Source organism: Eschrichtius robustus, chromosome 11, assembly GCF_028021215.1.
Source record: "Eschrichtius robustus isolate mEscRob2 chromosome 11, mEscRob2.pri, whole genome shotgun sequence".
NCBI classification, from domain to species: domain Eukaryota; kingdom Metazoa; phylum Chordata; class Mammalia; order Artiodactyla; family Eschrichtiidae; genus Eschrichtius; species Eschrichtius robustus.
Window position 1 is genome coordinate 30,931,605 of NC_090834.1, and position 23,883 is coordinate 30,955,487.

General features: G+C 33.9%; 1 protein-coding gene across 3 annotated transcripts in view; it reads right to left on the bottom strand.

Annotated features, from left to right (window-relative positions):
* GRIA4 (glutamate ionotropic receptor AMPA type subunit 4) overlaps nt 1-23,760 on the bottom strand; it is a 526,394-nt gene extending 502,634 nt beyond the window's left edge. For all 3 annotated transcript variants that reach the window (XM_068554257.1, XM_068554258.1, XM_068554259.1), the window contains exons 1-2: nt 23,673-23,760; nt 22,325-22,483 (exon numbers count right to left, since the gene is read on the bottom strand). In XM_068554257.1, the coding sequence (XP_068410358.1) occupies nt 22,325-22,483; nt 23,673-23,760 (247 nt within the window). The remainder of the gene's footprint in view (nt 1-22,324; nt 22,484-23,672) is intronic.
* Nucleotides 23,761-23,883: the final 123 nt, after the last annotated feature.

Sequence of the window (23,883 nt, forward strand, 5' to 3'; positions counted from 1 at the left end):
TCAAGAAACTGAATGATCATGTGGTAAAATTCAAACACATCAGACTGAGGGGACCTGGATGATTTGATGGTCATGACAGATAATGCACTGATTCAATTCTAGACAAGTACAGTTAGAACTGAGCACCTCTGCCTCTGTGACTTATTTGAAATGATTCATTGTTGAGAGATACTGTCATCCCATGTCACCATATTAGGATTTTTCTTTACAAAGAGTTCATGGATTAAATAAGCATCCTTTTTCCAAAGCATATGCTTACAATGACATTGTCACAACAGTGGGGAAGCATTACCATATGGTGTGCATTAAATGAGGGTAGACTTTAGACCATGGACTTCCAAAACCTGGGAACACTAGGGAAAATGGAAGGGGCACTCTTTTCCATGCTAGCCCTGATAATGTATAGGTTACTTATTGTACCTATAAAGAAAGGAAAAGGATGAAAATATATGATGCTTTGATTTGGTATGTGGGTCAGGAGCGGTAAGGAAAGTAAATAGGATTCTGAATAAAAGTCACTTTGAAATTTAAAGTGAAAAATGAAAAATGGCAAAGTATTCTTGAGGGATAAAATAAAGAGAGCAGGATATTAGAAAAAAACATAGAAAATTATACTATTTACACTTCTGCAAATTTTGTTCACCATTGCCTTAAAATATATATTTCATGAACATTATCTACTTTTACTAAACATGCAAATTTTACTGTTAGACATTCCATGTGGGGAATCATCTAATAAAAACAAATGATGGAAAGCAAGAAGGCATTTGTCTTTTACTTTCTCTGTATTGGAAGCTGCTCAGTTTGTATTCCAAAACTGTCTGCTTCACATTTAACGGATTCCAAATATACTCGATAATTAAGAGTCAGTGTTTAGCATTGCACACACTGATGGTAACAGAGATGTGAGGCAGAGATGTCTCTGGGTTGATGTGGAATACTCAGCTCTCAGGTCTTCCGGTAGCATTCCATGTCAGACTACAAAGATCGTTTTCTATACCTTCCTGTTTCTAAACCATCTTGAGTATATGCAATAATGTATATATGCTTTTTTTTTACGATTTGAGTTTATGGAGAATAGTTGAAATAAATAAAGTTAGAGTTTACTGTGATATTTAAATTGTAAATTTAAAATGTAAGAAATAGGGTTTCCCTGGTGGTGCAGTGGTTGAGAATCTGCCTGCCAATGCAGGGGACACGGGTTCGAGCCCTCGTCTGGGAAGATGCCATATGCCGCGGAGCGACTGGGCCCATGAGCCACAACTACTGAGCCTGCGCTCCTCAATGAGAGAGGCCGCGATAGTGAGAGGCCCGCGCAACTCGATGAAGAGTGTCCCCCGCTTGCCGCAACTAGAGAAAGCCCTCGCACAGAAACGAGGACCCAACACAGCCAAAAAATAAAAAAATTAATTAATTTTTTTAAAAATGTAAGAAATAGTTCATATTGGTCCGTATTCAAGGCCGTTAGCCACTAACACAGTTTCAAGTGCAATGATGGTAAGGGTCACTCGAGGGGACTGTTTGGCTGGGAGGCTCTGTGTGGAATGTTGTCACAGCCCAGCCAGGCAAGAAAGAGCAGCCTCTTCTCATGTCTCTAATGACCTGTGAAATGGCATGAATCCAGGACAAGACTCACCTCTGTGAGTCCCACAGAAGTTACAAAATGTCCTTCAAGTTTTTCCTTTGCCAAAAATGTAATTTCCACAATTCATATTTCAATTTTACTTAGCCACTTCTCCTAAAGTAAAACCAAAGAAATTTATAATGTATATTATTATGCTTGACACTTACTGTGGAACCATTATTTATCAGCACTATTACAGATTTTCTTTATATTGTCTTTCCCCTTAAAATACTGGTTTTTGCTCCTAAGTCACAAATTATATATTTCTTAGTATGGCTGTAATTCAAATAATGACATTTTATTTTACTTTCAGCAGCTAATTTCCTACAAAGAGGTGAATTCCCTGGTTCTATTTTGTGTTTCAAAGAAAATTAGAGATAATTTATTTCTAAGTCTCTGATAGTGTTATTTTAGAGAATATTTAAATATGATTCCTGTATTTGATTGTAGATATTTAAGAAAAAGACACAAGTTGTAGTTTTAACTGACAATACTGTTGTCAGAAATTCTGTATATCATCTAATTTCTAAATACCTTATTTTTGAAACACTGTGAATTACTATACATGTGTGAGGTATTATTATCACAGCTATACAAAGGTATTCATATTCTTCAAGTCTCAGCCCAAAAGTACACGCCCCAAAATCATTGAATAAAAATATTGGTGCATGGACTACAGAGTGTGCACTTTTTAGAATAGAATTTATGAAAACTTTTCCAACATTCACCTATACCTAGAATATCTGACAATGTTTTATTTTCACAATCAGGCAGCCAGTCCAGAAGATTATTTTCCATATACTGTATTACATAATAAGTCCACACAGGCAACCTAGGAAATCTGGGGACTGCCAGAGTCTGAGATATTAAAGAGTGGCAACTTTCAAGCCTGTGTAGCCTTTTGTGGAATAGAAAACACAGCCTGGAATCTGGAGTCAAAAGCTTTCAGTTTGGAGTCCACTTACTGGCTGAGGGACCTTGGGCAAGTAGCAAAGCAGTCATAGTCACAGTCGGACTGATCCACGCAGCAGGCACTGTGCTAGGCACTTTACAAGCAAAATCTCCATCAAAGCTCACAGGAGCCCTTCGGGTTACTACTATTTTCCCTGTTTTGCACATCAGGAAACTGAGACTCAAAAAGTTTCAATAATCTGCTTAAGGTCATGATGTCTAGGAAGTGGCAGAAACCATTTGAAACCTAAGAGCACTAAGCACCAGGCTAGTGCTAGGAGTCTCAGGTTCCAGACTAATATTTCTAGTTATTTCTCGGGGTTATATTGAAAACCAAATGACATAAGCTGTATGAAAGGTTTTGTAAATGATGTGGTTGTTATTTACGTGATTTCAAAAGGTATCTTCCAGGTCTTGGATTCTGATTTTGTTATTGATCTAGGTCTGGAATATAGCCCTTTGACCAATATAGTCTGGATTTCTGTGGTGCAAGAGATTTCCAAACTTGGCTTCAAAACTCCAGTGCAATTACACTTGATTTGTGGACTTACAGCTAGGACAGCTTGAAAAATAATGCAAATTTACATTAAAAAATATTTCCTGAGAGTTTATTACAATTTACACACTGTAATATGGTCTAAGTACAGGGGATAAAACAGAAACATAGCTGGAGACTCTGTCCCTGAGAAGCTTATACTCTACTGATCAGATTTACAACTTCTGCATAATTTGTAAATTTGTACTTTGGAATCAGTTTCTTTGAATCTGACAACCAGAAAAATAAATACTTCAGATAGACATATATAAAAATCTTCTAAGAAACAACAATATTGTCAGTTGTGAAAACCACTCCTGACAAAAAAAATAATCAACCTTGACTTTAAGGTAATTTTCAAACAGAAATCCACATATGTGGAAGAGCTTCTAAGGAGCTTCTATGTTTATATTCTGATTTGTTCTAAATACTGCAAGGTATTGGGGAGGTTGCCTTCTTAAATGATCTTAAAGCAGAGAAGTCTCTCCCTAATCACAGATATTTCAGTTTTACTTCCCATGCCTATCTAAGGCATATGCCAGGGTTGTGATTCTCTGTGGCTTCTGAGAAACTGTTCTCGCTTATTTGTTCTTTTTCTCAGGGGTCATAAAGTCAAATGCCTATAAGGCCTAGATGGGAAGTAGGCCCTCTGGATTTCTAAGACCCAACTAGAGAGAACAGGCCTTTTTTAACTGGGGGCCACTCACTAAGCTCCAGATCATTGTTGCCATTAGGAAATTCTGATACATTGTAATAAGAATTTTGTAATTTTCCAGAGAAGTCAGAAATCCAAAATTTTATGTACAATCCACTGATTTTTAGGTTGGCAACAAATTAAATTTTTAAATTCTTGTGAACCAAACAAGACAGTTTGCTATCTTCTTTCTCATCATGTTGCTCTTCCCCAGGAATCCTTTTTTTTTTTATAATGCTAACTAAATATATTCCAGCAATCTGTTTCTTGTTCATGGTTTTAACTGTCACCTACCTGCAGAGTATTCTAAAACCCGTATCTTCATCCCAGATCTTTCTACAGCTACCTGAATACTCAACTGCCTACAGAACTCCTCCAGCAGACAGAAATCCCTAATTGGATTAGCTCCAAAATGAAAGAATAAATTGCTTTAGGACCTTTTTATTCTAACTTCATTCCATATCCTACTTAACAACAACACACTCCACTATCTTTTAAGTCATGATCCTAGAGACACCTTTCCCTTCACCTCCATCAACCACTGAAGTCTGCATTTTATTTTGTTCACATGAGGCTGAGTGAGTGATACATATTATTATTTCAATGATTACTGCAGTTACACTAATCCTCAGAGGACAATACCTAAACACTTCATATGACATATTTTGATGCACATTGTTTTATGTTTCCAATTAAAAACAAAGTAATTTTTCCCTTAATTTATAATTTATATTCCTGAAACTCAAAGAAGTTGATTAACATGTCAAAAATTCACACAGCTTCCCTGGTGGTTCAGTGGTAAAGAATCTGCCTTCCAATGCAGGGGACGCAGGTTCGATCCCTGGTCAGGGAAATAAGATCCCACATGCTGCAGGGCAACCAAGCCCATGCGCCACAACTACTGAGCTTGCGTGCCTCATCTACAGAGCCCATGCGCTCTGGATCTCATGTGCCACAACTAGAGAAGAGAAAACCCGCACACTACAACTAGAGACAAGCCCATGCGCTGCAATGAGCGGCGCAACAAAGATCCTGCATGCCACAACAAAGACCTGACACAGCCAAATAAATAAATAAATAAATATTTTAAAAATCAATCAATCAATAAATAAAATCCATGTGGCAAAGTCCATCAATGTGCTGATGACCACTTTGATACTTTCAGAAATATTAAATTCTTTCAAAAAAAAAGTCACACAGCTAGTGAGTGACAAAGATGGGAACTGAATCCATGTCTGTCTCCAGAGCCTATGCTTTCTCCCTTCACAGGGATTGGAAGGATGAAAGTGTTTCTACATATGCAATGAAAGTGGAAATACATTTAAAGCAGTGCTATTTATTGTCTTTGAAGCTGGGTAGAAGTGAGAGCAGAGGCTAGAAAGCGAGAAGTATAAGTAAACAGACATGTCTAAAGTAGATCCTTATGAGGAGAGAAGAAGTCAGTTAAAGCTATAGATTGAAGGGAACCCAGAACAATGAGGGGTGATTAGAGATGAGTGAGACTTTGCCCTGGCTCATTTTATGTTCTTGCATCTATCCTCTTTTCTCTCTAGTTGATCCTGCATATCATGCCAGAACAATGGTCCCTGAATTCCACTTTTCATAATGCCAGTCCCCTGCCCAAACCTTTAGAAAGTCCTGAATTCACAATGGACTCCACCATCTGATTCCCCTCACTGTAACTCTACTTGGATCCAACGAGACATTTTCCTGGGCTGTCCTACCACCTTTTCAAAGTCAGCGTGCTGGCTTACTCTGTTCAACCCTCTTTTATGCCTCTCCATTCCCTTCCCCTTACTTTCATGACAAGATTAAATTACATTTTATTAAGTTTTATGTTTATAAAGTCTGGCTTCTTCTGATATTCCTTCTTTGGTGATTATTAGACAACACAGTATTCTAATTTAATGCCTTCTTATTCCCTTATTTCACATTATGTTATTTCTACTTTTCCAGCAGATTATAAGCCTTTTATGGTAAAATATCACATCAAATATTTCTTTTCAATAAAATGTGTGGTACAATGAAGGAAGCAAGACAGTTGCCAAATGAACATTCAATTAACTAAAGTGACAACTGAACACTTAAAAAGCTGCATATTAACAGGGGCATAATAACTTGGTAGCAAACACACACAGTTGCTTAAGGAATATAGAATATAGAAGTGATAAGTAACTTGATGTCTCTGAGACTAATAGGGTGGTTCAGATTCATAGGTGTTGAGTCAAATCTGGAGCTGACAAAGAATTTGGTTTTATTCTTTCCATATAAATTCTGGCATCTAAGTAAATCAATCCAATCTTACTTCATTAATCAAATTAGTGTTTATAATGTAGAATCATTTTCTTGAGTCTATTATCTTGGCCCTATAAGAAACAGTCAAACTGCCCTTCTCCCCTTGAGGAGAAAAAAGAGAAAATGGCTTTTAAAGTACATTATAAAAACACTAAGGCAGGCAAAGCTAGCTGCCTCCTTTCCAATGTAATCATAGTATTTGTCACATTGCATTGAGATTTTCAGTAGTCATCACTAAATTGTGTGCTGCTTAGGAGCAAAGAGGCTTGTGTCCCCAGAATGGAATATGGTTTGGCACACTAGACACACAAAAAGTCGTCTTGGAAACCAGGTAGAAATGTGAGAATTTTTTGGAGTCTAAATTTTTATGGATGCTGTGTAAAAAAGTCGGGTAGAAATGAGAATGAACCATTGATGCTTGGATCAGAATTTTAAATGGAGAGCTGAGACATCCCTGTCCATGGGCAGGCATCCTGGCAGTATCAATAATTCAGGTGAAACAATCCTCATGAGACATAGGAACACAGAGGGAGGGCAACTTGTAAGACTGTTCCTTCTTACATGGAGACTCTAATTATAGAACTCTTCGTCTCTAAATTCTGAAGGCAATGTGTTTATACAATTATAATCATTGTAATAATCTTTAAAATATTTCACCAGTCATCTATTCATATGGGGATGTCAATAAAGAATTGTTTTTTCATGTTTTTGTAATCTCAACAGTCACTAACACAGAATCTGCCACAATTCTTAACTGGATGCTCAAAAAATTGATTTAAAACGCTAGTATCTAACCATCAATTCCCAAGTCCCTCCATTCTCATATCCATAAACTCAATGGGTAGTAATTTAGTGTTATGTGTCAGGCATTGTGCCATGAGCCAAGCACTAGGGATTCATTCACAAATACAACGGCATCCCAGTCATCCAGGAGTTCACATTCCAGGGGGAGAATGCACAGCTAAATGATAATGCAGTGTAAAAAGGGAAGCTCAGGATGCCACAAGGATCATAGCAAAGTGGAGCTAAACCAGCCTAGGGTGATCAGAAAAGACTACCCAGAGACAGTGACCAGCTATCCAAGAGCCATCAACTCACGCAGCTACTGTGCTTTCTAAAGAATTGAAAATAATATATGCAATTAGACTCAGTAAGTTATATCTTTCAATTGGCAATGAAAAATGCTTGTAACCACCAACTGTTCTCTTGGCTCTTTTAAAGTAAACATAATGATTTAATTTAATACTTTTAATTAATTCAAGTTGATATTTTCATTTTAAAATAATGAACGTGTGTAAACAAAGAGATCAAACATGGCAACTGCTAAGTGGAAATGCTATTCTGACAACAAGACCTATATTGGCTTAAATGTCTAAAAAGCTCCTTAGGTTATCTGTCCCATTTGAACAGAGCAAGACAAACACAATACTTAGTGGTAAGATCACTACATTTTCCTTTATTTAAATATTGTTAATCAGAAAACTATAAATGTATGCTTTTTTGTAAACATATTAAAAAAACTCAGAAATATGTAAATTAAAAATAAAAATTCTGCATAGTAACATTAAAGAAAAATAGTCACTACCAAATTTTGGTATGGTAATTTTCAATCTCTTGTATATATTATGGTTCTTATGAAATTGGAATCAAAAGACAGTCCATATTTTTTCACTGACATTATATCTTTTATATTTCCCATATACTGTCTCTAAATTATTAACAGTTATACTATTCTGCCAAGTAGAGGGCACATTGGCTGCAGTCTATTGATTTAAAAGCACTAAAGTATTACTATCACTAAATGCAAAATTACCCATTGAAATAAATAAAGTGTAGGAGAGGTAAAGACATTGCTATTTATTATTTTTTTTAATTTTAGCAAGATTTCCTTCTCAATAAAATATTCACACTTGGTTTCGAATCTGAGATTTTATCACTTTTGTAAAATGAGGCTTATTTTCACAGCCACTTATGTTTTCATAACATACAGTCATTACCAAACTTTGTGAAAATAAAAAGAATTAAATGCTAAAGGCATGTATATAGTATATATATACACAATAGATTGTGATGTATATGCTATATATTTTTATATCATGCATAACAATATAAAGTTACTTACAAAGTTACTTGTAACTGTACTAATTATTATTCTCATCTTACAATTATTCAGCTTACTTTTTTAAAACCGGTTCTTAATACTCTATATGTGACTGAGTGACAAATCACAATTTTAGTATAGATGCTCATCTGTGCCAACTAAATTAAATTATACACTTCTATGAAGGTCAATAACTAAAAAAAGGGAGAATAGTCTGAAATTTCATCTGGAATGTATATGCTGTGTTCTATCACCATCTATACCAATCTGTGAGGAGACAATTGCCTTTAAACACATTATAAATGATGCTTGTTTGTTCATTTTTTTCCCTCCCACAGATCCCAACAGATACCAACTCCCACAGATACCAACTCTTTTCCAACCTGCCTATTATCATAAAAGACCTGGTTTGCAGTCTGAAGATACATGGTTGAGATAGTAAGCTGAACTGAACTGCTGGGACAAGTCAGATAGAGGACTGTCATGACTGACATTCTTCCTTAAACAGTCTGGCTAGACTTTAATTAATTTAACCATTCCTCCAACTAAATACTGCTAAGTAATGCTTTAGTGAACATTTTCATGACTAGAGATTTTCCTGTATTCATGAGTTCAAATGATGCACAATTTGTAATGTTTTTGATACATTGTGACAAATTGATTTTCAAAAGCATTGTATCAATTTTAAATACCCCAGCCATCTTGAGTAATTCAAAATTTTCTTTTTCAATTAAATTTGATAGCCTTTGTGTTTGTTTTAATGTTTAAAAAATACAAGTGCAGTGATCTGCACTTTATAAACAACATGGAAAAATTTGATCAAATAAATTATTTTAGGATAATTCACATTTAACTACCACACATACCTAAAGAGTATTGGTTCATGACCTGGTATCACAGCCTGTTTTTAATTTAATCATCAATAAGGATAATCATATAGTGAAGAGTCACATGGAATTTAAAATAGTTTATAGCTAACTTAATTATGACTCAAGATGGTCTTGATGTTTCCAAACAAGTTGAAATTTAAGAGTGTACATGTAAAATCTTTTATTGAATTTTTAAAAATGCCCTATGGAGAAGTTGATTTGTAGCAATTCATGTGGAAAAAAGAGCAAAGTGTTAAGTTTTAATTGACCATGAATTTAACAAGAACAGAGTGATGTAACATACTAATAAAAACTCAAATAATCTTGGCCTACACTTTATGTGTAAAATGCCTAAATAATTGGAATTAACATTCTCACCTGGACAGATCATGTCAGATCATAATCATGAGTGTCAAAAATGTAGTTTAATTCTGGACAGATCATGACAGGAGAATCGGGTTAATTCAGGTCAATATATTTTAATAAAATTATGATAAATCCATGGGATATTCAGCATGCCAGAACTAGGATGTTAAAGGTTTTAGAAACTATGTTATACAAGGAAATGTTATTTAGCTTGGGGAAGTACAAAGGGGACTTGTGATATCTGTTTTCAAAAATGTGAAGGGTTTGAGTCATATGGAGAAGAAGTTGATTTATGTTATGTTATTCAATTCTGGCTAAGAATTAGTTGTTATAATACCCAACCAAGAAATGGATTCCTTTCCTCCTTTCCCTCCTCTCATAATCAGTCAGCAGACATTTATTAAGTATGGAACATAATTGTTCCTGGCACATTGAAAGACCCTCAAAATAGAGGTACTAATAAGGTATCATCCTTGTCCTCAAGGAACTCACAGTCTAATGGATTTGACAGATTATCTATCTTTCTATCTATCTATCTATCTATCTATATCTATCTATCTATCATCTTCCAAGGTATATACAATATACAGAAAGTACTTTACAGGAAAGTTAACTATTCAAGCAAAAGCTGATCAACATCTTTGTTAAAAGGGGTATCATTTATACTTTTAATTTATAGCTGCTGTACCTTTGTGTTTCCTTCTTAAAATGATGTGCATAGTCTTTTAAGGTATATTTATAAACATAATGTTTATATCGTATATAATACTCATATATTATTGATATATATTATTTAAGAAAAATCCAAATATAAAAACAAAGCTAATTTTTAATGGGATCAATGTTGTTACCAATCAGTAAATGTGAAATTGAGCTCCTTGGTTATCAGAGGAAAAAGGGAAACATTTGGACTTACAAGTGTTCCATTAAGAAAAAAGAAAGCATGCATATGTTTTTCAGAAAAAAAATATTTATCTTGATTCTAAATCTTTGAGGCAGAGAAGTAGTGAAATGTCTTTCAAAATTGCCAAGGTAAGATTATATACATAGTTTAAGTAATTTACACAACGGTAAACTAATTTCAAAAGAGGGAGGAATAAGGGCTATAGAAACTAGCAAATTGTGAAATTTACTATAGAAAATGCAATGTGGATAATCAAGAATTGACAGGTTTTCAACGTATGTTTGACTCCAGATGCCTTCTTTCACAAGTCTTCTAGTTTCATGAACTTTAAGAAGTGCTAAGGAAGCAGTCAATGTCTGAACAGATGGTTCTCCTGAGTAAATTTACTAGTACAGCTGGTATGCTTACTAGTACACCTGGGCTTCCCACATGGGCTTTCTCCTACTCTGAAAGCGGATTGTATCAGCATTTTCTAGTTCTTTTGTCAGCAGACACCACATGTTATAAGTACCTAGAAGTTCTCTTCTACCAGATTTAAATTTATCAAAGTGCTCTCTGGCCAGCACAATGTACGTCAATTTGCATTAACAGTCCCACTTTGTTCTTTATAGGACTTACTTTCCTCCTTTTTTAACCCATCCCATCAATTGACTCTAATGAAAACAAATGAGAAAAAAACATGCTTAAGATAAGGAAGACACATAACATTTATTTTGGATCCACTACCTCATTGTCCTTATATCCTCTGCTCATTTTTTTCTAAGATAACACATGAAAAGTCTTAGCTGTCTTAAGGATGCCCCAAAGATGAGTGGAGAGAAAACTCATCACATATTGTTCATTCATATATTCAAAGATATTTACTGATCCTTGCTTTGTACCAGGTATTGTACGAGGCTATGAGGATATATTGTTTAACAAGGCAGATAAAGCCCTTGGTTCTGGGAGTTTATTTTCTAGTGAGGAATTATAGATGATAAATATGTAAACAAATGAAAATAATAATTACAGATTGTAATAAACACAAAGATTATCGTATGGTTGATAATGCAATATAAAGTAATTGGAGTTTGGGAGTGGGAAAGCTTACTCTAGAGAGGTTGGCTAGGAAGGTTTCTCTTAGATGATGACTTTGACCTGAGTCCTGAAGATTCAGAAAAAGCTAGTCAGGCAAAAACTGGATTGGAGGAACAGCCCTTCTCTAAAAAAAGGTAATGGAAAGTACAAAGGTATAGAAAAAAGAATGAAAGGTTAAAGGATGTTCAGGAAACAAAAAGAAGAATGAGCAAACTCCAGCATGGAGAACAAGGCAAAAAGATGGGCAGGAGTCAAATCATGCTTATAATCAGAGCCTGTTAAATAGTTGCAATTTTACTCCAAGAGACTGAAAAGCCATTGGAGGGTTTTAAACAATGAAAAATGTCTCTTCTTTCAATTCTGAAGGGAATCACTGGCTCCTGTATGTAAAGTGGATGGGGAGAGGTAAGGTAGAAGCAGATTAACTATGGAATTATTAGAAAAGTACCATTGACTTGGACTAGAACTGTGGGATAGAAATGGAGAAAGGTGGAAACACTTGTAATGTACTTTAGAGATAGAAGCAAGAGGACCTGGTCGAATGTTAAATGACAACAGGAAAAAACCTAGGAAAGTAATAGATAGAGCAAGAAAGCAGATGATAAAAATATCAAAACTAGCACTATGACCACTAGGGACTGTCAGGAAAGGTAGATGAAGAAAAGCAAATAGGAGAACTTGAGAAGAGGTAATATGCAGAACTTCTGCTCAAGCTCAAATTCAGTCATGATCACAGGAGATCTGCACAAATATATCATTTCAAAGAAGTTGTAAAAGAATAGCTTATTCAAATAAATAGAGCAGAAAAAAAAATAAAGATCAATTCCTAACACACATAAGAAAATAAATTCCAAAAGAGTTAGCATTATAAATATAAAATTTAAAACCATAAAGTATACTAGAAAAATGTGGAATAATATTATATAGTTTTAAGGACAGGAATACCTTTATAAGCATAGCATGAAACCCAGAACCCGTAAAGAAAATGACTCTCAGATTTGACTACATAAAAATTTAAAATGTCTGTACAGTAAAAGGCATCATAAATGAAGGTGGAAGCCAAAGACACAGTAGAAAAAAAATTTGCAACATACATGACAAAGGGTTCATTTCTTAGCATGTAAAACACTCCCTCAAATAAAAAAGAAAACACTGGCAAAGTAAAAGAACAACAGTTCACACAGAAAGATATACATGGTCTTATAAATATAGGAAAATATTCTCAGCCACACTATTAATCAAAAACATGCAAATTAAAGTAGCAGTTAGATGTCATTTTTACCCATCAGGACAAGTGAAGATTCAAGAGACTGATAATGACTAGTGTTAGCAGGTCATAGAAAAACAATTATTCTCACATTTAGGTGGTTGTAAATTTAAATAATACTTTGTTTTTGAGGAGAAGACATTGACAATATGTACTAAAAGCAAAAATCCACATTATTTGATATAGTAATTTCATTTCCAGGAATTAATCCTACAGGAATATTCACACAGGTACTCAAATAGTTTTACTCCTATTCTGTTTGTAATATAATAAATGTGGAAACAACCTAAATGATGATCCAGAGTGTACATTTATCATAGTAACTTTGCACAATGACATTATGTAGCAGTAAAAGAAAATAAGATAGCTCTATATAAGTATACTATATAACTGACAGAAAACTTTTTATGATAAATGAAATAAAATAATAAAATATAGGTATAGATTAATATCATTTTTATTAAAAAGTTTTATTTATTCAATAGATATATATTACTACCTTATGTTTATAATACTCTTTATCTCTCTACCTAGGTCTATACAGATAAGAAAAGAAGTCTGGAAAGATCTATAAACCCTATTTACTGTGATTATCTCTATGTGGTGAGACTGCAAAAATATTTTGCTTTTTAAGGCTTCTAAATTATTTGAAATTTTTGTGTCAGTTTAAAAAGATAAAAATACGAAAAATGGAAAGAACACAGGGTATAATATATTTAAAGTTATTGGTGAGAAACTGCCTATTTTAGAAAAAGCAGATAAGCAACAAAAGTAAGCAAACAACGATTACAGCTTATGGTGTAATTTTTGCTGTAACTGGAGAAATACAATGGCTTATTCAAAGAAAATACTACATCTCAATTTTTTACCCTTTATTTCTGAGATAACGTTGAACTTTTTATTTATGACACTAGTAGTTTTATTAAGTTGGAGACAAGTGATGATGCTATGAAGACTGCAGAAAATTTGACTTAGGGTGATGATCTTTAAGACAATCCTTCACTATGTTTATTGGAATCCAAAAACATGTAAAGGAAAACCTGAAATGAAATCCCTGACAGCTAAGCAAATCTTTAAAGCACTGGGGAAAATATGTTTCATTTCGAATAGCTGTAGTTATTCTGAAATCAAATAACATTCCTATAAAACTTATGTAGGTTGGCCAACTAATGAAGTATCCAATACTGTTTGTGTAATATATAAAGACTCACTTATTCATTTTTACACCTGGTGGTATTTATAACATGAATTTGGAAATATAAAGTAATGAGAGCATTATCATTTAGAATACTCAAATTTCTGTGCTGCATTACAAATCACATAGAAAACTCAATGCCCAATGTAAAATGGACATATTCACTGGAGTAAATGAAAATTGTTAAAGAACTAACTTTGAAGAAAACATCTTTCTATTTAAATTAGGAGTTATCTAGCTACTGTCACAGAGTGATGGCTATCTTGTGAATACTGTACTAACCAAGATACTATAGTGTGAATGGCAGGCAAAACTGACTTCAGGATCTGATGCCCTGGATACTTGTCATTAGGCAAATTTTCTTAACTAAAGATCTTCAGTTTCTCCACATAAATAATGAAAATAATAATGATGCCTGCTTCTAGAGTTGTGTAAGAATTGAGGTAACTAACACAGAGACTTGGCACATAATCAGTAGCTATTAATATTATCAAAGAGAAATGAGTTTCAAAGAACGGAGTTATCAGCTATGTCAAATCCTGCAAACTACAATATTAAAAGACAATGACTTGCAATCATTGTTGCTTTTGTTGTGGTCATCCATGTACAATGCTTGGTGTCAGTCTATTTATCTCTTGTAAAAATAAAATACAGTGTGTGTGTGTGAAAAAAATAAAATAAAATAAAAAATAAACCTGTTAAAAAAAAAAAGACAATGACTAAGGAACAATGGGATTTACTAATCTGTAAGTCTCTGATGACCTTCAAGAATGCTGTTGCAGGAGTGGTGATGGTTAAGGGAGAAGGTAAAACGTGATAAAAATAGAAGGAGCTGATGTGGAATATGTAGAACTTTTGATAGTAAGAGAAGGAATAAAAATAATATGATGACAGTTTAAGAGGCAGAGGACCAAGCCAAGCATTTTTCCAGCTAGGACACACTGATTATTTTCTATGACAAGGAAGAAGCTACTGGAGATGGAGTTTATGGGAAAATTCCTGGTTAGTTTCAAAGATAAAATCCAATTGGCTTTCTTCATTTTTTTTTTTTTTTTTTTGCAATGAAGAAGGTAGAGAATGAAGTGATGTGTGTTTATCTAATATATGTGTAGCTCCTTTAGGGCTGTGGGTTTTTTTTTTTTTTTGTAACTGGAATTCATTGAGAAGCTGTTCAAAAGTTTAGACTGTCTCTCTGTAAACACACACACACACACACACACACACACTGCTCAAGAACACACAATTTTGCATGCAATTATGAGAATTCATCAATCTCTTTAATCCATCCATGAACCAATTCTCTCTCCAAATGGTCCATAGATCCCAGACAAAGTTACCCTCTCATAGGACTTAAAAATAATTTTGACAAATATGCATTTAGATTTGTGTATATAAATTAAAATTAACAATTCAGTTAGAGGTCAAAAAAATTCCTATGAAATATCAACAAAATATATTTATTCAAAACATAAATTGCTTTTTCAAAATATAAACAGAAAATATAAATAAACTCGAAGTTTTAGCATTGGTTCAGAAATAAATGTTCTATATGACAGAGAATGTAATACAACTAAATTTAATTGAGTTATAGTTATAGGCTAAATATTTTCCAAATGTTTTTCTAATATTCATAAAATTCATGTGTTTTGTATGTTAATGAATGAAGAAACTGTGGCTCAAAAGTGTTAAGTAACTTACCCGCTATCAGGCTGTAAATTCAAGCCTATCTGGCTCAAAAGTCCAGAAAAGACTCTCCCTACCTCTAAATAAAAGATAAGACTATTCTAGGCTAACATACACGAAAGAGTATGTATTAATAGAATCTATGTGGGATTAATAAAGGTTGCTTTTTTTCTGGTCAAAATACAAAAGAACACTAAAGAAAAGAGAAGGAAAGACTTGTTAAAGATCAATTATCCATGCAACTCATTATTAAAATTCTGCAGCCAGTGACAAGGTTGATCACTATTTACTTGAAATTCTTCCCATTTCTTGGCTCCCGTGAAATTACTCTTGCCTCATTTTCCTCTGAACTCACTGACCCATTTCCTTCAGTCTCTTTTTCTCTCCCTGTCCCTCAAGTACTCTATTTCCTGGATTTTTGTCCTCAACATTCTGTTCACTGCTTTTGCTCTCTCTGGATGATTTTGCCCACATCCGTGGTTTCAGCCATTATCAAATGTCTCTCTTTAGTTTCAAACTGAGCCCAAGAGCTCCAGATACACATGGCCAACTCTCTACTGCATTTGGATGTCTCTTAAACTCCTCAAAATCAGTACATCTACACTATACTCATCTTCTCCATTCAAATCTGCTCCTTTGTGTCCCTTCCTAGTTGATGGTATTGCTATCTAATCATTTTTCCAGACCAAAAATTGAAAAAATCATCTATAATTCTTACCATACTTCCTTTCCATTCTCCCACACAGACATCCAATCTATCACTAAGTTCTGTCAACAGTTCTGTATTCTTAGATCTATGTACTTTTCTCTCTCCTTAGTGTTTCTACTTTTATTCAAGCACTTAATCATCCTAAATTGCATTACTTCAAGACTCAACTAACTGGTTTTTTTCTTCCCATTTTGCCCCTTTCTAATACATTTTCCTTCTTGAAATCATCCTGTTCTTTGTAAAACATAAATCTCATCATGTCACTGTTGTTTTTAAATCATTTATGGGTCCCCCTTTTTATTCAGAAGAGTCTCCTTACAAAGCTACAAGATCCTGTGTGGATCTACAAAGCCCTGCCCCTTAGCACACCTCTCCTTCCCAGCACAATCAGTATTACAGCCAGACTAAACCATATCCAGTGGCTTAATCACACCTGGCCCTGCCACACCTTGGTGCCTTGTCATATTCTGCTTCTTTGGCCAGGCGTGCCTTCCTTCCTCTCTATTTTTCAAATAACTCAACTAGAGTCTTAACACCCAGATCAGATAACATCTCCCCTAGGATACCATGCCAAGTTTGATGTTCCTTCCTGTGTTAATGTCTGTCATAGCACTCTGTTTCTCTGTCATAATACTTTGTCTTACTGTACTGTGATAACTGGCTTGTACATCTTTCCCCCTAGACTATTAGCTTCTTGAGGGCAACAACTACTCTTATAAGTTTCTGTATGCTCATTTCTAGTATAGTGTCTTAAATACAGTTACCCTTGATAAATATGTTTCATGAATAAATGGATATGTTTATTATCTAATCTAGTGAATGAATGGACAAATTCACTACATAATATGGCTTCAGTCTTTGCTATATCACTCACTGCCATCTGATTAATGAATAAGTTGCCAGAAATGTCTTGCCCTATTTTCTTCAAAATGTTACAATTAAATTAGAACAAAATAAATGACAATTCTTTTCTTTCTTGATTCAAGTAATCTCAATACAGATGTAGTTTTCACATCCTATGGTCTCCTGGTTAAAGTACTGGGATAGTAATTAGAAGACCTGAGTTCAAACCCAGGCTCTGCAGCTTATTAGCTACATGGTCTTTGGCAAGTCAAGTAACTTCTTTGAGCCAAAGCTGGCTTAGCTAAAAAATAATGACCATCTTCTCAGTCTCACTCAAAGACTAGCTTGAGGTCAAATAAAATCATGTACATAGAAGCAGTTTAAAAACTATGTGTTGTAGTAAAATGTAAGGTGTATGGTATTTATTCTTCATTTTAAATTTCTGAACTATAGTAAAATTCTGTAAATAAGATATATACATATTTCTCAATGTCAGAAAGTAATTTTTTTTTCCTCTTTGAGAAATAAAAAAACACTTGGGAGAATCCACAAGAAAAAAAAAAAAAAGTTTAGAGAGTTTTTCAAATGGCTTTAAGAAAGCTTAGTACTGTGACAATTTTGAAATATATCAATGCAAACTGTGCATCATTTAAGAAAGGGACAAACCATAGGAATGTGACCCATCTTTGTCATCAATCTCATGTGGAAAATTAAGAAAAAGAGGGAAAGAATATTATAAAACTAAAGAATTATTTCAAATCAACATAGAATCTTGCTATCAATTCAGAATCAGAATAAGGAAACCTAATGACAGTCACTCATTTTCCTAAAAATGATCAAAAGTCAAATAGTATTTAACGTCTTTCTCCTAACAACTTTGCAGATCAAACCATCAGAATTTTATTTTTAGCATTTTTAAGATTATTATATCAGTCCAATATAAACTCTTAGAATGTCTTTTTAGGACTTCATGTCCTAGAAAAGGAAAATGTACAAAACTTAAACATTGTTGAATTAAAGCCAAAAGTTTGTATTATTTAGTACCCTTAAACAAGTTTGAATTAAGTCCCTATTATATAAGCTCTGCCTGCAGAGCCTACTGGATATAGTGTCACATTTTCAATGTATTTAGATTAACTAAACAAGTATATTTTACATACCAACCTACCTTTACAAGTAGCACACAACTGGGTATTTAGAGTTGATAACTAAACCCATCACAAATAGAACTAATATTTCACTTAAAAAGAACAACTTTCTCATCATTACTAGGGTATAATATGCGTTCTATTTTTGACTTACAACTTTCTTATCCATCATGTTGTAAACCACTGAATAGACAGATTTTAGACAGAAAAGGAGAGTAAGATAAACACATTATTTAAAAAAAATAAAACAAAAATATTAACCAGTTGGTCTTTCCTATCCAAGTTTAAAAAGTTGGAAATATTCCACAAAATTCTCTTATTATTTCACCTAAGGGACAATACATGAGTACTTGATCTATTTCACTATGTTTTTCCTACTACCCGTATGAAATTAAAAGAATCATTTGGGAAACTGAACATCTGTGGATTATATTGTAAGGGCCTGCCTTATTAAAGGAACTTATTCTTTTACAGGATAGCTAATGTAACTGGACTAAATTAATAATTGCAATGTCTCATCTTTTTATCTTTTAGAAAGCTTTGTGATAGACTACTTTAGTATTTTGGTTATTACTTCTTTGGCCAAATTTAAGATACATCATCCTCCAAACCAAAATATCTTTATTAACTATTAGAAAAATATAAGAACATAGCCTGCTTTTTCAGGCCATCTCAAATGTTTTGCAAAGAACATATTCAATTTAACTAGCATGTTTGTTTGCAAGGATAGCTACTTTGGGTCAACTGTATAATATTTTATTAAAGGACATTGTCCGTATTGAATTTATTTTTTAAATATCTATTTTGCCATACCCCATACTTTGAATAGATTACAACAAAGAAATGTAGACCTTTAATTACATTTTGAAATTTGACTACTTGGGCTATTTATTACACCTACACTTTGTTATTGAAATATGTCATAATTCTATATTATCTGTATTTCTTATAATTTCAGTTTTATACTTAGCAAAGTGTGATTTTTCAAGCCATGTGAATAGTTTAAAAAGAGAACAATATTTTAATTTAATCTTACACAAATATTGTAAAAAAATAAAATGAACTATAAGCCAAAATTATCCCCACCCTCTCTCAGCAACTTGGGATTTATACCAAAAGGGAAAAATTTGAGTTAATTGGGTTTATACTTATGCAGTATGTAAACTCTATACACAGAATGTTTAGATTGTTTGAAGTATTCTTAGAGTGCTAAATTAATTTTGAGGCAGAAGAACCAACATTAAATTACATCTGTCCAATAGATGACCAATAATACTCTTTATTCTTTAATCTGCCTTTTTTGTCTTTAAGTATACATTCCATAAAATAAACATATCCTGTTTAGTGGCCCTTATTCACAAAGACACTAGATTATGAAGTTTTACAAGGGCACACTGCAGGAAAATCGTATTTAAAATAAGCCTAGTCGGACACATATATTTTTTTATATTTAAAAAATATATTTATATTTAATCCAACATGAAAATTTTTTAAATCTAGCCTGTATCACTGTGAGGAATAAGTTCCATGTTAATTCTCCAGAACACTATTTTTATCCTTTTGTACCCAAAGGCATACAGCTTGATATATGAGTTTGCCTCATACTTATTGCTTACGTTTCACCTTTAATTAGACTGGAAAATCACGCGTCTACATGCTCTAGGTCAGTCCATTTAACAAACACCAATCACCTGACCCACACTCTCTGACCATTGATTTTTCCCAAATTCTGCTTAGATTTGCCTTAAGGACATTTGGCATACTCATTTGTCAAAAATTTTTCCGTTTCTTCACTAGAAAATGTTTTTTCCTTATTTACAATTTATGTTTTTAAAAAATATTTTAAGCATGTACACAAAGTCAATTATATGTGATTATGAAAAACATGACACCACTAATATTGCGTTACACTTGGAATCAAAATAAGCAGACTTAGTTTACTTAGCTTCAATTTTCTCAATTCTAACATGTTAAAGAATAGCATATTACTATATTTTATACCTTTTTTTACTTTTTTATTCTGTGTACAGCTTCTTAGCAATTTCTTATGTTTATAGGTTCTTTACCAGTAACACTTTATTTTATACAATATTTTTATTACATAAATAATATAATACTAATTAAAATTTTCCTGAATGAGATTAACATATGATATGGAAGAAGAAAGAATTATCACTTTATAGTTTATATAGCTGGAAGCCATAACACAAACTTTAAAATACTTAAGCACTTAGTTAGAAAAAATAAAACTAATATAGCTCCACTTTTAAGACAGTCTTTCATTAGCTAAATAATAAAAATGAATACTTAAATAGCAATTTACTGTAGGCAAAGTACCTTCAAATATATTTGAATCATGAATTATCTTTAAACTTAGAAATGGTTTTGTTGACAGAATCTCAAGAGAGACACAAGAAAAATATTTAAATCAACAGATAATATTCACATACTAAGGAGAATATTTTATACCTAGAACTGTTTGAAATGTTAACATCTCATCAAAACTTGGAACAAAAATTAATAACTTAAGACATTTTCAAAATGACTATCCACAAACTTAGCTCTAATTTATGTTCATTTCTGCTTAAAAATAACTCCCATATAATTATCATTATAATGAATATTGACTTTATTACTAAAAACAACAAATGATTTTTTTAATTAAGTAGTACCCAAAGGAACTAGAGAATTCCTGCAAATTAATACAATTGTAGCAGTTAAAAAAAAAAAGTCAAATGCTTTAACCTGTTTATGAAACCAAGTTCTAAAGTAAAGTAATTAGATGCCAAAAATTAAGGAAACGTGATCATGCCACTTGTTAGATGAATTAATGGCAAATATATATGAATTAAAATAATTAATGAAACAGATATCCTCCTAACATAAAAACTCTTTGTTTTCAATTTCACTAGTTTGTTCAGTATACACTTTCTTGTACACAGAAAGAGGACTTTCAAAATTAAAATATACTCAACTTGATATAATAAAAATACCATACAATGCAGATTGAATATTTTATTACTGCTGTGCAAAATTTTATATAGAAACTATTCCTATATGTCTTACATAATCTATAACCATTATCTTAACATGTAAAATTTGAGCAGTAGTAAATTAGCATGTAAAAATAAGGAGGTATGTGAAACGTGCTTCCCTCAAGAGTTAAAATGCAATCTAAATGTTCTATTGACTGATCATATTTTAGTGATTTTTAAATTAATACACAGTTGATTATATTTTTACATTGTTATACAGTATTTTGGCAGGGGAGCTCTGTACAACTGTTTAATTATAGCGTTAGGTAAGATCACCAAATCTCAATCTTATTTCATAAAATAACAGATCCAGCTGGGTTGGTTTGTAAATTCAGTGGATTGGACACTAACATGATTTGCCACCAAGGTAAGGATTCATGGAGTTATATTCACAGGATATATGCATTACCTGATAGCAGGAGACATTTACAACCCAGAATATAAGAGCAGGGCAGTCTCAAGTGACATCACCAGATCATCTGCAGCGTCAGCCAACCGACTCAAATATATATCCTCCACACCACCGCTCCCCTCTTTCTCACTGTTAGCAAACCTTCCATTGCCTTTACCAGTGTAAGAGAGCATGTGTCTTCTTTAAAAGCAAGACATACACTTACTCAAGTGAAAAGCAAATAAAAACCAAGGAACAGAAATCAAAAACTAGATTGAGTACAATTTTCACTAACTTGATATTCAGGTTGTAGAAATAATACTGAAATGTTAAAGGAGAAAGTAACTTCAATTAATTTCAAGAAAAAAGAAGGAAGAAGGGAGTGAGGGAGGTGGAAAGGAAAGAGGGAGAGAGGGAGGAAGGAAGGAAGAGAAAAAAAGACCAGCTAAATATCCCTGAGACTAAATCTTACTTTTAACTGATTTGCTCTGTAACCAGCAAACTGTGGAGATCTTGAATGTCTTTCTAAAAAATATAATAATAATAATAATAGTAATAATAATAATACAGAGGAAGGGGACTCTATTGCCCCATTTTAATTCTCTTCTCATTTACCTACAACTTATGTTTTACTTACAAGCATTTGTTACAGCGAAACTGTTGGCTGTCTCAATGTTGTCCACATGAGGTACCAAATTAAAAGGAGCTTCTGACGCATTGGGGCTGGTGTTATGAAGAAAAATTGCTAATCGAAAAGCAGTGTATTCCTGATCTGTGTTTCGGATGAAGAGACCACCTATTAAAAACAGCAGAAAAAGCACATTCAGTGTCTCCTCTTGTAAATGTTACTGTACCCACCCCAAGAACTGTCAAATCCACTGCCATTCACCAACACATACAATTAAGGAACTATCCCTGCCACATCTTGGGAGACTGCCCTTTGTCCCTAAGGTGTATGCTTAATATTTTAGTCTTTAAGGCAGCTCAGCCTTTTCCTGTCCCAATTTGTCATGATCACAGTGACCTCTGAGACAGATCATTTAGTGTGCTTTCCTTTCTCTCTCTTGCCCTCCCCATGATTCTCAGCACACTGCTACAGAAGCCAGCTCCAGGCATTTCTAAGATGCATGCAGATGGGAAGAAAAGATAATTTGCATTAAAATACAGAAATGGAGGGATGTGGTGACGTGCAGGTTAAAGGGAAATCAGAAAGGAGACATGAACTTTGTTTTTATGCAGCTTTTGGACTCAGCCTAATTAGCACCGTTTTGTGCACTGTCTACGAGAAATGATGCAGTCTGAGGCTGGACTTAGCTGGAAGAAATTCGATTGCTGCGTCCCATTAAAAGACAGGAGAGAATAGCAAGAAAAGCCAAGGACGGAAAGGGTCCCTGGAAATAGAGTGGAGAGGGAGGATTAAGGGCAAAAGATTCAAGAGGAAAACAAAAGAAGAAAAGGTTCCGGGAAAGGGATCTAACTTTGGAATCCGTTAACTGGTAGCAAGCAAAGACAAGGAGGTGCGGGTGTAAATGCTTTTTTGCACAAACAGTGTCTTTCTGTAATAGCGAATGCTGCTGCGTACAGCACGGGAAGAAGCGGGGGGGGGGGTGTTTTGTTTTGTTTAAACAAACTCTACATCCCTTCATGCTTTAGAGAAAGAAATGAAAAGAAATATCAGATAAAATGCTACCAAACCCCACGGAGGTTTTTTCCCCCAACTTATTGCAATCCTACTTAAGCAACGTGAGCCAAAGGTGGAAGCAGGAGTATAGACTGAGGTCGGATGGGTGGGCAGCTCTGTGCTGTTCTAACTGAACCTGCACCAAAGAGGCAGTCTTTTTATAAAGGGGAGAAAGGAAGAGGGAAGCAGAGGGGAAAGGAGACGCCGAAGGTTCTCCTAAATTGCTTATCAGTAACTCATTTGACTCACTTTCGGATATCTGCTACAGCCACCCACACGCATACCCCACCGTAGCAGAGCTTACCTATTTGCACGCTGCTCGGAAAGGCTCCCATGGCGAGTCCCCAAAATCCAGAAAATAACAAGACTATCTGTCTGCAAATAATCCTCATCTTCTTTTCTCCTCTCCCTGGCGCGCGCTCTCTTTCTCTCGCACTCTTCCTAAAGGCTGTTCAGAGAGGCATTGAGGACTATGGCGCTAAAATTAAAAACAACCAAAAAAAAAAAAAAAAAAC